The 13,266-nt window shown below is 32.6% G+C and overlaps 1 protein-coding gene across 3 annotated transcripts; it reads right to left on the bottom strand.

Annotated features, from left to right (window-relative positions):
- Positions 1 to 3,509: 3,509 nt before the first annotated feature.
- On the bottom strand, positions 3,510 to 11,454 carry LOC147066974 (thioredoxin-2-like). 3 transcript variants are annotated; one of them, XM_085954610.1, is made up of 3 exons: positions 11,406 to 11,454; positions 6,032 to 6,215; positions 3,510 to 4,617 (listed from the first exon to the last, which is right to left on the bottom strand). In XM_085954610.1, the coding sequence occupies exons 2-3, from the start codon at positions 6,203 to 6,205 to the stop codon at positions 4,468 to 4,470; spliced, it is 324 nt and encodes a 107-aa protein (XP_085810736.1). In that variant the 5' UTR covers positions 6,206 to 6,215; positions 11,406 to 11,454; the 3' UTR covers positions 3,510 to 4,467. The 3 variants fall into 3 exon arrangements, with proteins under 3 accessions (XP_085810736.1, XP_085810737.1, XP_085810738.1); XM_085954611.1 differs by lacking the exon at positions 11,406 to 11,454 and adding an exon at positions 7,621 to 7,681; XM_085954612.1 differs by lacking the exon at positions 11,406 to 11,454 and adding an exon at positions 7,578 to 7,668.
- Positions 11,455 to 13,266: the final 1,812 nt, after the last annotated feature.

The raw sequence follows: 13,266 nt of genomic DNA on the forward strand, positions 1-13,266 counted from the left end.
CTGATTCCTTAGCTCATGTCAGTGAATTTAGAATTATTATTCATAATAAAATCTTACAAGACCACTCATTCATATAATCCACCATTTACGATAGAGTGTGAAGTCGAACGAAAACACATAAAAGCTTAACGTTTTGACTAGATGGAATTGCTAGTATCATCAGAATTAGTAGGGATCATTTTATAGATATTAATTATTCTATTGTATAAGGGAGAGCAATGTTGAAGGCGGTCGGGGCCCACACCAGGATGTAGCACCATTGATAATAATTATAGTAATATTGATATACATAGTGGAGAAAAGCCAAAAAATGTATTTAATTTAACATTACCTTATTATCTATGTTATGCACTGCAAAGGTATTATCAAATCTTGGACATATGTGTGTCTGCATAGGTACCATACAATAATGTATATAGTAGGTACATAAACCTTTTTTTTTAATTCAATTCAAACATTGAGGTTAATTTAATCATGCACAATTGCAACTACTTGCGAATGAAATTAAATTTTATTGGAGTTCTGTTATCATTTGACGTTCTCAGTGGATTATTCACATGGTTTATGATAAGTATCATGATTTCGGATCGTATTTATTTATTAGATAAGATTTATTACAATCAGAAGATATCAATAATACTTAACAGTAGGTATTATCAAAAATAAGGTAGAAAAACTATATGATTTCAGCAACATGAATTTTTGTGTTGATGGGTTAAACAATTCAGTCATACTTTTCGTTGGAATGAACTTTTTTCGAATTCTTCCCGGCCGTCTCAACACATATACACTACTACGGCCAATTATGATAATTTATTATTGACAATCATTCATACGCAGAACAACAGCCCAGGACCAATCTGTGAAACTGGGACGTATGGTAAGCCTACACATGGGTATGTATTAACACCTTCACCTGTCTGACCATTGAATCGGGTATAACTCTTCTATGTAGACTAAGGAAGCATCTAAACCTACTGCCTTGTTCCCCGAATAGGTACCTAAAACCGCCATTGGTGATTCATATTCTTCCTTAATTCATTAATTTCCTGCTTGCAACATTTGTTGTTAACTGTGCAAGAGCCAATGTGGTCGAGCGGGTAACGCATCGGTTTATAACACAGTGGGTCACGGGTAGAGTTGGGTATTTCCCGAGAAAATCTCAATCTCGAGATTCGGGATTTCCCGAAATGATGAAATTTTGAATTCTCGAGATTCGGGATTTCCAGAAATGAATTCTCGAGATATCGGGAAATTTAAAAAAACCTGTAGAAATCCTAAAATCAGTCTAAAAACAGACAAATTCAAAAAAAATATGATTTTTTTTTATCTATGTAAGAAGACAAACAAAATAGAAGTAGGAAAACAAAGATAATTCAAAACATTACTTATTAAAATAGAATTTCAAAAAACACAGACTGACAATCGCGTATGCTTTTAAGACACAAAATTCCCTGATGTTGCAAAAATTGCGCTCATTTTGAGTCGACGTTGGCTTAATTGTGTTAAATGCCCCGATTAGTCTTTGAACGTTTTGTGTTTTCTGTCCACTTTTTTCATTTAGAAAATCGTTTTTTCAATTAAATATTTGATAATAAAGAAACCCTGAATCCCGAGAAAAGATTCTCGAAATCCGGGATTTCACGAAATGTTCAAAATTTCAATTCTCGGGATTCCAGAAACCCAACTCTAGTCACGGGTTAGACTCCTGGGCCTGGCAAATACACATGTTGTTTGTCAATGTGTGTTTGCAGTCAAAGTATGGACCTTATATGTTGAGCAAGTGGCTAACATCCATTTCCCGTTGAAAACACTCCACTCGTTGGAGGCCCATATGATCATCTTAGGATCGAACATGGTTGAAATAAATGTTCACTAGAAATGTCCCAGATTTAATACAACAGTTTGTATATAATGTACATTTGTTCACGCACAGGCAGTGGTGTCCCGTGGGTAGTAGGCTTGTACTTGCATAGGGGTGGCATATTATGAAAGGTGGCAACGAAAAGAACGGATACAACTATTTCAACTTGAGAGCAATAGTGAGTTTCAATGAAGCAGACGATGGGGTCACTTCATTAGAAAGTATCTTGGTTTAAAAAAAATAGTCGAACCATAAAAAATCCTGACAATATAACTATTATTGTATTGTAATACATGTTATGACGGGTTATCGCACTGACAAAATTCTCACAAAGGTGCATCCAAGCCTGTCAGTGCCACAAACCTACACGCATCTAAAACCACCAATATTTGAGAATAAATTTCGTGGAAATACGCAAATTTCCAGTATATGGTGTGTATGTCAATTTAAGATGTTTGGCGTAGGTATTTGTCTGTTTAACATAGCCGAAAATAAATAATAAAATTGGTATCACGTACATACCTAAAAACTTGTAGACAATAATTTTAAACTAAAAATACAAGAGGACAGCATTATAAGTCTGCTTAAGGGTGGCACTTTATCAAGGAACATCACTGCACACAGGTATATGTATATTGGCCTGGACTAGGCAGTAAATTTAATGTCAAATTATATATCTTGTGAACTATGCGTGTGTCATCATTTTTGAGAAAATTGCAAAATATTGGTTTTGGTATTGAATGGAGGCATCGGATACCAAAGTATTGAAGTAACGATCGAAATGTAAATTCATCATCTGTGCTGATAAAACATCGACTGTAGAAAGGAAAAAGGACGTAACCTACACCAATAAAATTTTACAGGAGGCACAAAACGTTTTTGTTATGGTTTTCGGTCAAAGTTAAAATATACATACATAATTTTGAAAACACTTCTCTGAGAAAATATATTATAACCAATAGAAAAAATCTTTTTTTGAAATAAGTTAGACACCCAGCAGGAATCGAACCTGGATCTCTCGGGTTTCGCGCCCATGCACATAAACCACTATGCTATAATTCGTCAAATGATTATTTTCCGGCTGCCTTTTTCTACAAGGCATGCTTACTTTTCACTCTCTTGAATCTCGTAGGTCTCTTCTGCTCTTGAAACATTTTTGCCTGTTATCGCAAGAGATGGCTTCCAATCCTGGTGTCCTAATGAATTTGAAGTTACACGCGCCTGTCAAGTGTCAATTGCCTACGTGGTCGCAGCCATCATTTATTCTGGATCGGAACCGTTTCCTCATGTCAAGTCTATCAGATACCAGGGTGCAAGACTAGTCAAAGCGCTTCCCAAAGATGTAGACATTTTCGGTGATGTGCTATGTATTTTGTATTCGAAATTTTATTTTTCTGTATAAAATTGTACTTTTTTGTATTTTTTTTTTTAAATTTTGTATTATTATTATTTTATATATTCCCTTCTTCTCTCCTGTGAGGGTAATATTTTGTTATAATGTAAATCTCATGTTGTGAACGTCTTGAATTTAGATTTGTTATATCCACAATGGTTTCTTTTCAAACATATAAATAAATAAAATGAAAATAATCGGCCGATGACCTGTAACGGATGTGGCATAAGTAGAAGGTATTAATTATTATTTCATAAAATGAAAACCAACAAAAGTTGTAAATTTATTGTGATAATAACATTTATTTTGATAAAATAGTCGATTGTAATGCATGAAAAACACAAAACTAAATAATGAATGATTTCCAATTCTTATTAAAATTACCAACCAAATAATACTTTATTTCAAACAGAAAAGTCAAAGTAAAACAAATATATATGTAATCTATGGTACCATTCCACAACCAAACATACAGAAACTAAAACAACTAATATTATATTACGTCAAATATTATTTTGTTTATATGTATTGCAATAAAGGGCTTATCTACTTAATACACATGGGCAAACTGTTCTAATTTGAAACTATAATTAAAACCAACTATCACTGCAATGCAAACATGACGTTTACTATAAAATATGTTGGATTGAGGACTTATCGGTATTTGTAAAGAGATACCGCATATAACTCCAATAGAAGTGGAATATCACACATTATTGATTATGTAATGATACAGTCAAGTCTGGTATTAACAGAAAAATTCCATATTTTAACATAGTGGCAGTGTGAACAATTGATGATAATATAAAAATATAAATGCATGTGTCAGTAGTAAATAATGAAAAACACAAAAATGAGACGGGAAATAGAATAATTAATTAATAATTGATAACCCAAATATTATCTCACCCATCAAGTAATATATAACAGTATCTTTCAATAGCCTCATTATGAACTTTAGTCCGTTAACCTGTTCGGGGGTGCAAAGGACTGTTTACAATAAATACAATAATATTTTAACGATACTCTCCATATTATATGATTATGAATAAACTTATCCGAAGACTCGCATAAGAACACAAAGGAATGGTAATGGAAGTATTTGGATTATTTATGAAACAAATTTTAACAAAACATGAAGGATTTAAGATATATGTACGTTAATAAGTTTTGATACTGCTGAATATTATCAGTTGGTATTGGTATTGATTCACTTGTGCTTGAGAATGCAGTTCCTAAGGGCCTGATAATTGGCTCCGCTGAATTTCTCCAACACATTTTTCTCCTTGATCATGAAGAAGGTGGGCATGGACGAGATATCACACTTTTCCGATAGTGCGGCACATTTATCCACATCAACCTGTTGAAAAGTGTACACCATATAATAATTTCATTGATTGACATTAGACTCCGGAAGAAGTATTTTCTGCTATCGCTATTTATCTCTACACTAGTACTAGTTTTTATTTTATTACCATAAAGATTTCCAGTTGTACATTTTTGTAAGGTTTATGAAATTGTCGTGGAACCTTAGGTTTCCTTGGAACGTGGCTGGGAATCATTTGTCTACCGCTTCAACTCAAATCATATAATGCAGCAGACACACCAATATAAGGAAGATTAGTACAAACAAAAGCTCCAATGACAAACAATACAAAAATCCTCTAATGAAAATAGAAAAAGGATAGCCTATAAAGGGTAATGCTATTTAAAAAACCAAAAAGTATAGGAAAAGAACCACCTTTACTAATTAAAAGTGTGGCAAAGAATAGAAATTTATTTTATAAATTGATCTAAGATTCTTTCCTATGCCAGCCAGCCAGCCACGTGTGCCGTAGGTTCGCTACCGCTGACCTTCATTCGCTACCGGTTACCTATATGAAACATTTTCTTTCAATAAATGGTTATTATAACAATTTTTTTTGGGAAAAAAATGGTTCCTTATATTAATTAGACATTCAACATTAGCTTACATTTTTTCTCTCTTTTCCATAAATGTTTTACAAAAAAATCTAGGCTTCTTGTTACACTTTCACAAAAAACAATTCAAGATTAAATTCATAACATGACTATTGTAGGTATGCAAAATTTCAACCAAAAATAATGTCTAACATTTTTAAAATTAATCTTTAACAAAAAGTATCCAGTAATTACATTTACACCAGTTCCCTTAGACCAGTGATGCACAACCTATTTGAAAGAAGGGCCAATTTATCCATTTTCTAATTTTTCACGTGGCGCAGTCGGTAAAAATTTTGAAAAATAATGATATATTATACTAGAAGAGACATGCATTTAATTATTTTAAATTCAATACTTACATATCAGGTACTCCAATCATTCTCCACTCTGGATTTACGTACATAATAATATTTATTTGCATGATAGAACTTCGTACATAGGAAATTAGAATTTTGTCATATTCAATGAAAAATTTGGTGATGAAGTACTTGTTATTTTGGGCCGCGGTTTGTGCATCACTGGCTTGACTGTTGTAAATTGGAATTATATCGTATAAATACTCCTGCAATTAATATATTACTATGTATTATACCTCAATTAATATACAAAATTTTCGTACGTGTGATTTGAACCGAGAATAGTCAGAATCACGCCATGCTGAATTATTGCTAGTTCAGTATCTTTCAATTGGCTGCAACGGATGACATAGCACAGTGTAGTTTATATTTAAATCAATGGAAATTGAGAATTCATAACTACTATAGGTGCATGTCACTCAATGAAATTGATCTTGGGTCTATCTATCGCTTTACCTTGAGTATAATCAGAGAGCCGTTGAACTCCTTAGCCAGCTCCTCCAGTTTGGGAGAGATGGCCTTGCAAGGGCCGCACCACGTGGCGAAGAAATCCACCACCACTAGCACGGATCCTGCCTCAATCAATTTCGCCTCGTAATCATCAGCGTCCTTGATGTAGATTATGGCCATCTTAGATGTGCTTTTTGGGTCAGAAATGAATGATAATAATATGATTAAATAATTCTGGGTATGTACCATCCTTCTTTTATTCACTGCAAAATTTACTATCATATCTTTGGACAAATTAGATATTGTGCAAGTATCTACATATTGATATATATCGTCGGTGTTTTCTAAAAAGGGCGAATCAACCATTTTGGCGAAATCGAGATTTTAATGAAAATACAATGTGTACCCCACTAGCTTTGTTGTGTAAAAACGGCGAATTCGTATCTCTACAGGAAAGTATTTAAAAATGATAATTGACTAAAAATCAAATTAATTGAAATTACGAATAAAAAGCGAATCTGACATATTAGGCCTTTTAAAATATTATATAATAATGCCTATTATAATGTCAGTATTATTTCTAAGCTTTATTATAAACTTGTTCAATATTTATAATCATCCACAGGTCATAAACAAATATATGTCAATAGTTAAAAATCCTCCTCCTGTAAAATAGCATTTTGGTTAATTTGCCCTTTTTACAAAACACCGACGATATGTTGCCCTCAGGAAATAAGCCAAAACTAGCGTTAGACGTCGTAGATATCAAAATTAGCTGTAAGATTTATTGATTAACATGCCGAAAGCCAGCTAATGAAATTCTGCCTTATCTGGTGAGATCAGTAATAACTGAATCATTTGAATTCAGGCTGTTACCAGGCAGGCTCGTTGTTTAACGTATCTCACTATATAGCTATAAAATCTGCTTAAAATATTGTAAAACCGTACCCACCTAATTTTTGAATAAAAACCGTTCTCTGTGATAAATTTTCATTATTGGATCGCCCTAAGCCGCAACCTAATAAGAGACAGACACTGGCTCAGGGCCTCGCCCAACAGATGAAACAATTTACTGTATGCAAAAACTATAGTACGGTAACTCCAAGTTCGGTGAAAATAAGTTATTACAACGTCCTCTATAGGATAAATAGCTTAACTTGTCTTTATTTAAAAATTTGTCTTTTGAGGTAAACTGAAAACAATCCATTTTGGGTATTAAAAAAACTAAATACCTACAAAATATTTAAAACTAGAATGAACATAAAAGAATTATATTCTTATATATTATATTTAATATATTAGAAAAATAATGTAGGTGGTTCAATTATTCTAACACTAAAATTATACAGATGTTTAATGTGCGAAAAATCACTTATTTGTCTCTCTTGTAATGTAAGAATGTGGACTTTATCATAGTAAAAGTAAAATCATGAGATAACAGGCTTTTTATCTTTTTGAAAATTTAAAATTGCTCTAATTAGAAAATGAAAACACATAGACAGAAACGATTTTTTTTTGTTTGATTGCTTATTTGCGTGTTTATGTACATTACATTTAAAACATGTAACCTTCCTTAGAAAAACTGTTTTTCGTACTTGGTTAGTTTTTCCACACCCATTCAATGTGTTAGTGACAATGTCAATGACGTTATTTAAATGGTGAGTTTTTATCTTGACTATCTTATCATATTTGTCTTACATAATATTATAGACTTATCATATCAATAAAATACATTAGAAAGGAATGGTATACTGTATTTAAGGGCTAATTCTCTTAATAGTTGGCTAAAATTCTCAGCACCTTTATAATTATCGTCGGTGTATTGTAAAAAGGGCGAATTAACCAAAATACTATTTTACAGGAGGAGGATTTTTAACCTTTGACATTTATTTATTAATTACCTGTGGATGAATACTGTCCTTATAATAGGCTTTATAAATATGATATTTTAAAAAGTCTATTATGTTAAATTCGCTTTTTATTCGTAACACTAGGTGGATAATCACCCTTACAATTATCGTTTTTAATAAGTACTTTCCTGTGGGATACAAATTCGCCATTTTTACATAATTATATTATTACATAATATATACCTATATACTATTGTCGCTGGTATCCAAACTGATTTAAGATAATTCTGGCCACACGCACAATTTGATAATTTTGTGGATATTTATAAAAATAATGAAGGCTTAATTACGTAGTAGGTACTTCGTGTAAATCTGCGAAAACATTAGGAATTCATTCCAGTGGACAATACAGTGGCAACATCTGTTCTGTGATTCAATAATTATTATCATCTCAACAACTTGACTCGTGTTAAAAAAATATTTATGATAAGTCGTAAACCCCAATTTTTAATAATGAATGAAGTTTTCTACAAAAATGTGTTTGGGCCATTGATGGTTTGGGCAGAAAAAAATATTGAATAGCCTTCTGCAGAGTTTATTTATTTGGGACGTTCCTATTGTATTACAATTATTATTACATGCATTGTAGCTTGTGACTTTAAAAATAATAGAAATAATACATGGGTAGTGTGTAGAGAACTTTTACATAATTTGTGTTTGTAAATTTGTTTAAAAAAATATAGGAATATCTTTCAATAAAAATGTACGACTATCATAATATCTATATTGTATGTAGGTACCTATTATCATTTCCATGGCAATAATATAGTGAGTAGGGAAGGACAAACAACATAGATTGAATCGTTTAGAATAGGAAGGTACTAACAAATTAGGTACCTATGTGTGCAGTGCGGACATCTAATTATTTTAGGTGGTGTTAGTCATAGATTATTAAATAAATACGGTGGTAGATGTATATTACAATAATGGTAACCAAAGCATCACCATTGTAACATAACATGCATACAATACAATATTAGTCCTTATAATGTTGAATAGAGTAGGTACTAATTAATGACAATTTTATATTATTCTATAAGAATCGCGCTTAGCAACCTGAGTTTCACCTTCCGTGATGTTTTATCTTATATAAATGAAAATGACACACCATTGGTAATTTAATTACAAATAATGCTATGTTTACGTTGTTTGGATGACTTGAAACTTTTATTAGATGTAGGTACGGCCTTATGCCCCCTTATAGTGGAGAAGGTTCAAAATAAATCTTTGAGAATCCTTTAAAGCTGTGTGGATAGTGGATACTATCCATGGTTTTATCCGATTGATTTCTCAAGACGTATGCTTACATACTGCATTCTGAAAGTTAAAAGAGAACTAGGTATTTAGGCTACGTACTTTTTTCCAACTTATATCTACCCAGTACAAATGAGAAGTCTGCCATTATTGGTACTTAGTATTGATTTTATTATATATTATTTTATAACTTTCTTGATAATCTAAGTTGTTTGTTCTGCCAAGGTGCAATAATTGCTAATGATAATTGGGCAGGAAATAACTACGTTCAACCAAATCGCTTCGGATAATCGTATATTCCACCTGCGTGAGAACGAGTTTATGTGAACGTTGTTTTATAAATACTTGGTATAGGTAGGCACTTACTGTTTTTCTAATACTATTTCTTTATTTTTTAAACACTATTTTAATACTATTTCTTGATGTTTGATATTCTGTGCTCGTATTTAAATGGAATTCGTAAAATTTTCTATAAGTACGTAAATAAATTTTTAATTTGAATCTATAAGGTACTTATGTGGATATGTTGTTTGTTATGACTAATTAATTACAAACTTATCTATCCCAAATGAGACAATAATATAAGTTATAATCATTGACGAGTGGTGGTAAAGGTATCATGCACTGGTTATAGTAGTAGATAAAGTAAGAATAAAGAATAATACAATTTTTGACGGTATACTTTGTTAAAACAAGATTATTTCGCCTGCGGCGCTGACAATCCTTACCAACCTGCCCAATATAGATCCACGTAATAAGTTTAAAGTTTATTGTTGCATTTTTATATCAAAAGTACGTACGTACGTAAAGAAAGTAATAGCATAAGTACTTAGTTTCGGAAAATTATACAGCGTTCCTGTTCGTGAAATTTTCCATTTCGAGCACTGCATAGACCTCATTCACACTAACAATGTATTCTTCTTCTGATTTGATTTCATTCATGAAAATATCATTCTGAGGAACATTTTTAAACACGACGAAACCCGGGTCGCAAAAAAAATGAGTCAAATGGAATAGTACAAAACTTAATCTGTTGGAATTTAAATTCAAATTCCATCAAGTAGGTACCTTCGGTCGATAGTATTAATATACTAATACACAGTCACATTGTAGACGCATATTTTTCCTGAAGAGTTTCCGAACTGAGAAGGGAGTCTGTCAGGGATGTGTTTTATCTCCCCAGTTAGGTATTCAATAATATGGAGAGCATATAATGCGGAAAGCCCTAGATCAATGGCAAGGCGGAATAAGAATTGGTGGTCAGAAAATAAACAACTTATGATTCTCAGGTTATACCACTCAAATCACTGCTGATGAAAGAGAACTCACAGAGCTACTACGGAAGAGAAAGAGAGTCGCAAATACGGCCTCCTTAATAATATGAATAAGACCAAGTCAATGGTTGTCGATCGGGCTAACCTTCTACCAACAGCAAGTATATTCCAAAACTTAGAAACAGTGGACGAGTTTGTATATCTGGGATCAACCATTAGTGGAAAAGGTGGATGTGAAGCGGGAATAAGAAGACGTACACAGATTGCAAAAAATGCGATGACACGTCTTACCACTATAATATGGAAGGATCGGGGAATTTCAATTCACACAAAAATGATGCTTGTGCAAATATTAGTGTTCTCCATATTGTTAAACGGTGGCGAATCAATGACCCTGAAGGCAAGGGAGCGGAAGGCAATTGATGCCTTCGAGATGCGCTTAATGTTTCGTATTTCTTGGCCAGAGCAGAGGACGAACCAGTCAATCATTCAGAGACTGCAAAACTACAGTTTTTTGGACATATTGTTCGGCGCAGACCAGACAATCTGGAGAGAATGGTGGTTTTGGGTGGCCTCCAGAGAAGACGAAGCAGAGGAGCGTCAGCGGACTGGAGCGACCATATAAAGGAGCTACTAACAAAACGCGGCAGATGTGTCACTAATAGGGAAAAATACGCATGGAAGAAGTCTTTTATGAGACATTTATGTGACAAATATCTTTTTTTTATAACTTAAAATGTATAGTTAGAATTTCGGTGATTTTTTCTAAGATAGAGTTCAAAATTGCAAGATTGCCAGTATAAATAACTCATCTTGAGCAAAAACTGTATTTGGCGAGTTCTTATTATATATTATCTAATTATATATATATTCGCGCCCTCAAGGAAGAACATATACATACACCTATCCAACAATCTTTTCTTTAGAATTTACTGTACTTACACAAGATCTTGAATATCACGATGAAGCACTACGGCACCAATTTATCAAATGATGATAAAGGTATAAAATCTTATCATTTGAGGGTTTCGATTATCTATTGATATAAAAATCTTATCTCACGACATGTGATTGGCTGTTGAATTATCATGTTTTAAAAGATAAATAAGAGACGAGAATTAATGACAATTTAATTTTTATGTACAGTGAAGCCTTAAGAATGGTTAACTGGACTAATTTGGGATGAAAGTAGACAAGACAATGATAAATCAAGACAATCTAAAGATGGTTTTTTATCCTTCTATGATATTTGAAAGTTTTAGATCATTCTAAGGATGGGTAAACTAGAAACAGCTGTCAATATAAATAATGAAGATAACATAAAATTAACAAAAACTTTGTTTCTGAAGTTACACCACGTAAACACAGTAAATTAATAATTCATGTCGAAGGCAGTGGCAGCCGGTGATTTCAACTTGTTTCATTGGTAGTGCACTGAAAAAAATATATGTATTTAGGTAGGTACCTACACGGTTTTATCAATAATCAACACATGATAAATTAATGTTTTGCATCACTGATTTTATTCTTTTAAGAGGACGTTAACAATTTATGTAGTTTACAATTAACACATAATAGAAACACACACCTTTACGTAATATACATTTATTAATATATTTTTACATACTGGTACATATTCCGGAATTCCGCAAAGAAATGAGTATAATCACCAGGGCTTCGAACCGAAACTGAATTGAAAATCGGAAAAACTGTTAGTCGGAACGAAAACCGGAACCCAACTGGGAAAAAAAGATGGGTTTTTTCGGTTCGGTACATGTTCAAACACGCGCGTTAACATGATCTTACTCCCCACTTCAGTTGTCGTAGGTATAACACATCTTTTAGACTCTGGGTCACTAACCACCATCCATTAATCACTCGGAAATGAAGCGAAAACCGCAATCGGAATCGAACCGATACATATTTTTTTACTTGAACCGAAACGAAAAAAAGTAACAGTTCGAAGCCCTGATTATCACAGATGATTATTAGTAAGTTCTACACTTGAGATTTAAAACCTCACTGAGAAGGCAACCCACTTTCCATTATTTTTGTGTTCTCTGGGTATTTATTATAAATATACCAGCATGATTGGCAATAACTTGATAAAAATTAATACCGACCGATTAATGAACTAAACCATGAGTTTTTATTTCAACCTAAAACTTTACCTATGTCAATTTATAAATAAAAAAAACTTATTTCTTTATTTTATATTTATACAATAATTTATTAAAATATTGCTTGTTATTCCTGTATTGAGCTGTAACACTTCACACTTACACAAAAGAGTACAACAGTAAGCAGTAAGCCTTTGACATCACTTGAGGATTACGGACACAAAATGACACAACAAATGCCTAAATCCCCCATTGAAATAATATAACACTGTAATCGACATAATTAGGAAGAAAACTATTATATCTATCTAACTCCTGTGTTTGTTAGTATGGTTGTAACTTTTAAATAAATAAAACAAAGTGAAATAGAAATAGTGAAAAAAAGTACTGTTTTGACTCAGCAGGGGTCGAAAGCTAGAAAGTAGGTAGTCAGGAAGCATCCCTTGAAACCGTCTAACCTTAACTCATCACTTTTTTTTCCCGTGCCAAAGTTTTGTTGCCTTAATCTATATCCATGTTTTATAACTCATGTGAAAAACCCGTATACGTAATATTTAATTTCCCTGAATCCGTGGTTTTAATTTAAGTGCAACACTCAGACATACAGCCATCCATATCAGTACCAAATAATATCTACGTAGTAATATATTTCTTAAAACACGCGACATGTCATAATTGACAAC

This window comes from Rhyacophila brunnea, unplaced genomic scaffold, assembly GCF_057557595.1.
Source record: "Rhyacophila brunnea isolate RB1 unplaced genomic scaffold, BYU_Rbru_1.0 scaffold_4, whole genome shotgun sequence".
Taxonomy (NCBI): Eukaryota; Metazoa; Arthropoda; class Insecta; order Trichoptera; family Rhyacophilidae; genus Rhyacophila; species Rhyacophila brunnea.

Coding starts and splice junctions, on each gene's coding strand:
- LOC147066974 (XM_085954611.1), bottom strand. CDS start 7,643: ATGGGTGTGGAAAAACTAACCAA. Junction 6,216..7,620: donor GGTGTGGAAAAACTAACCAA/GTACGAAAAACA, acceptor TGACCCAAAAAG/CACATCTAAGATGGCCATAA. Junction 4,618..6,031: donor GCTCTCTGATTATACTCAAG/GTAAAGCGATAG, acceptor ACTTTTCAACAG/GTTGATGTGGATAAATGTGC.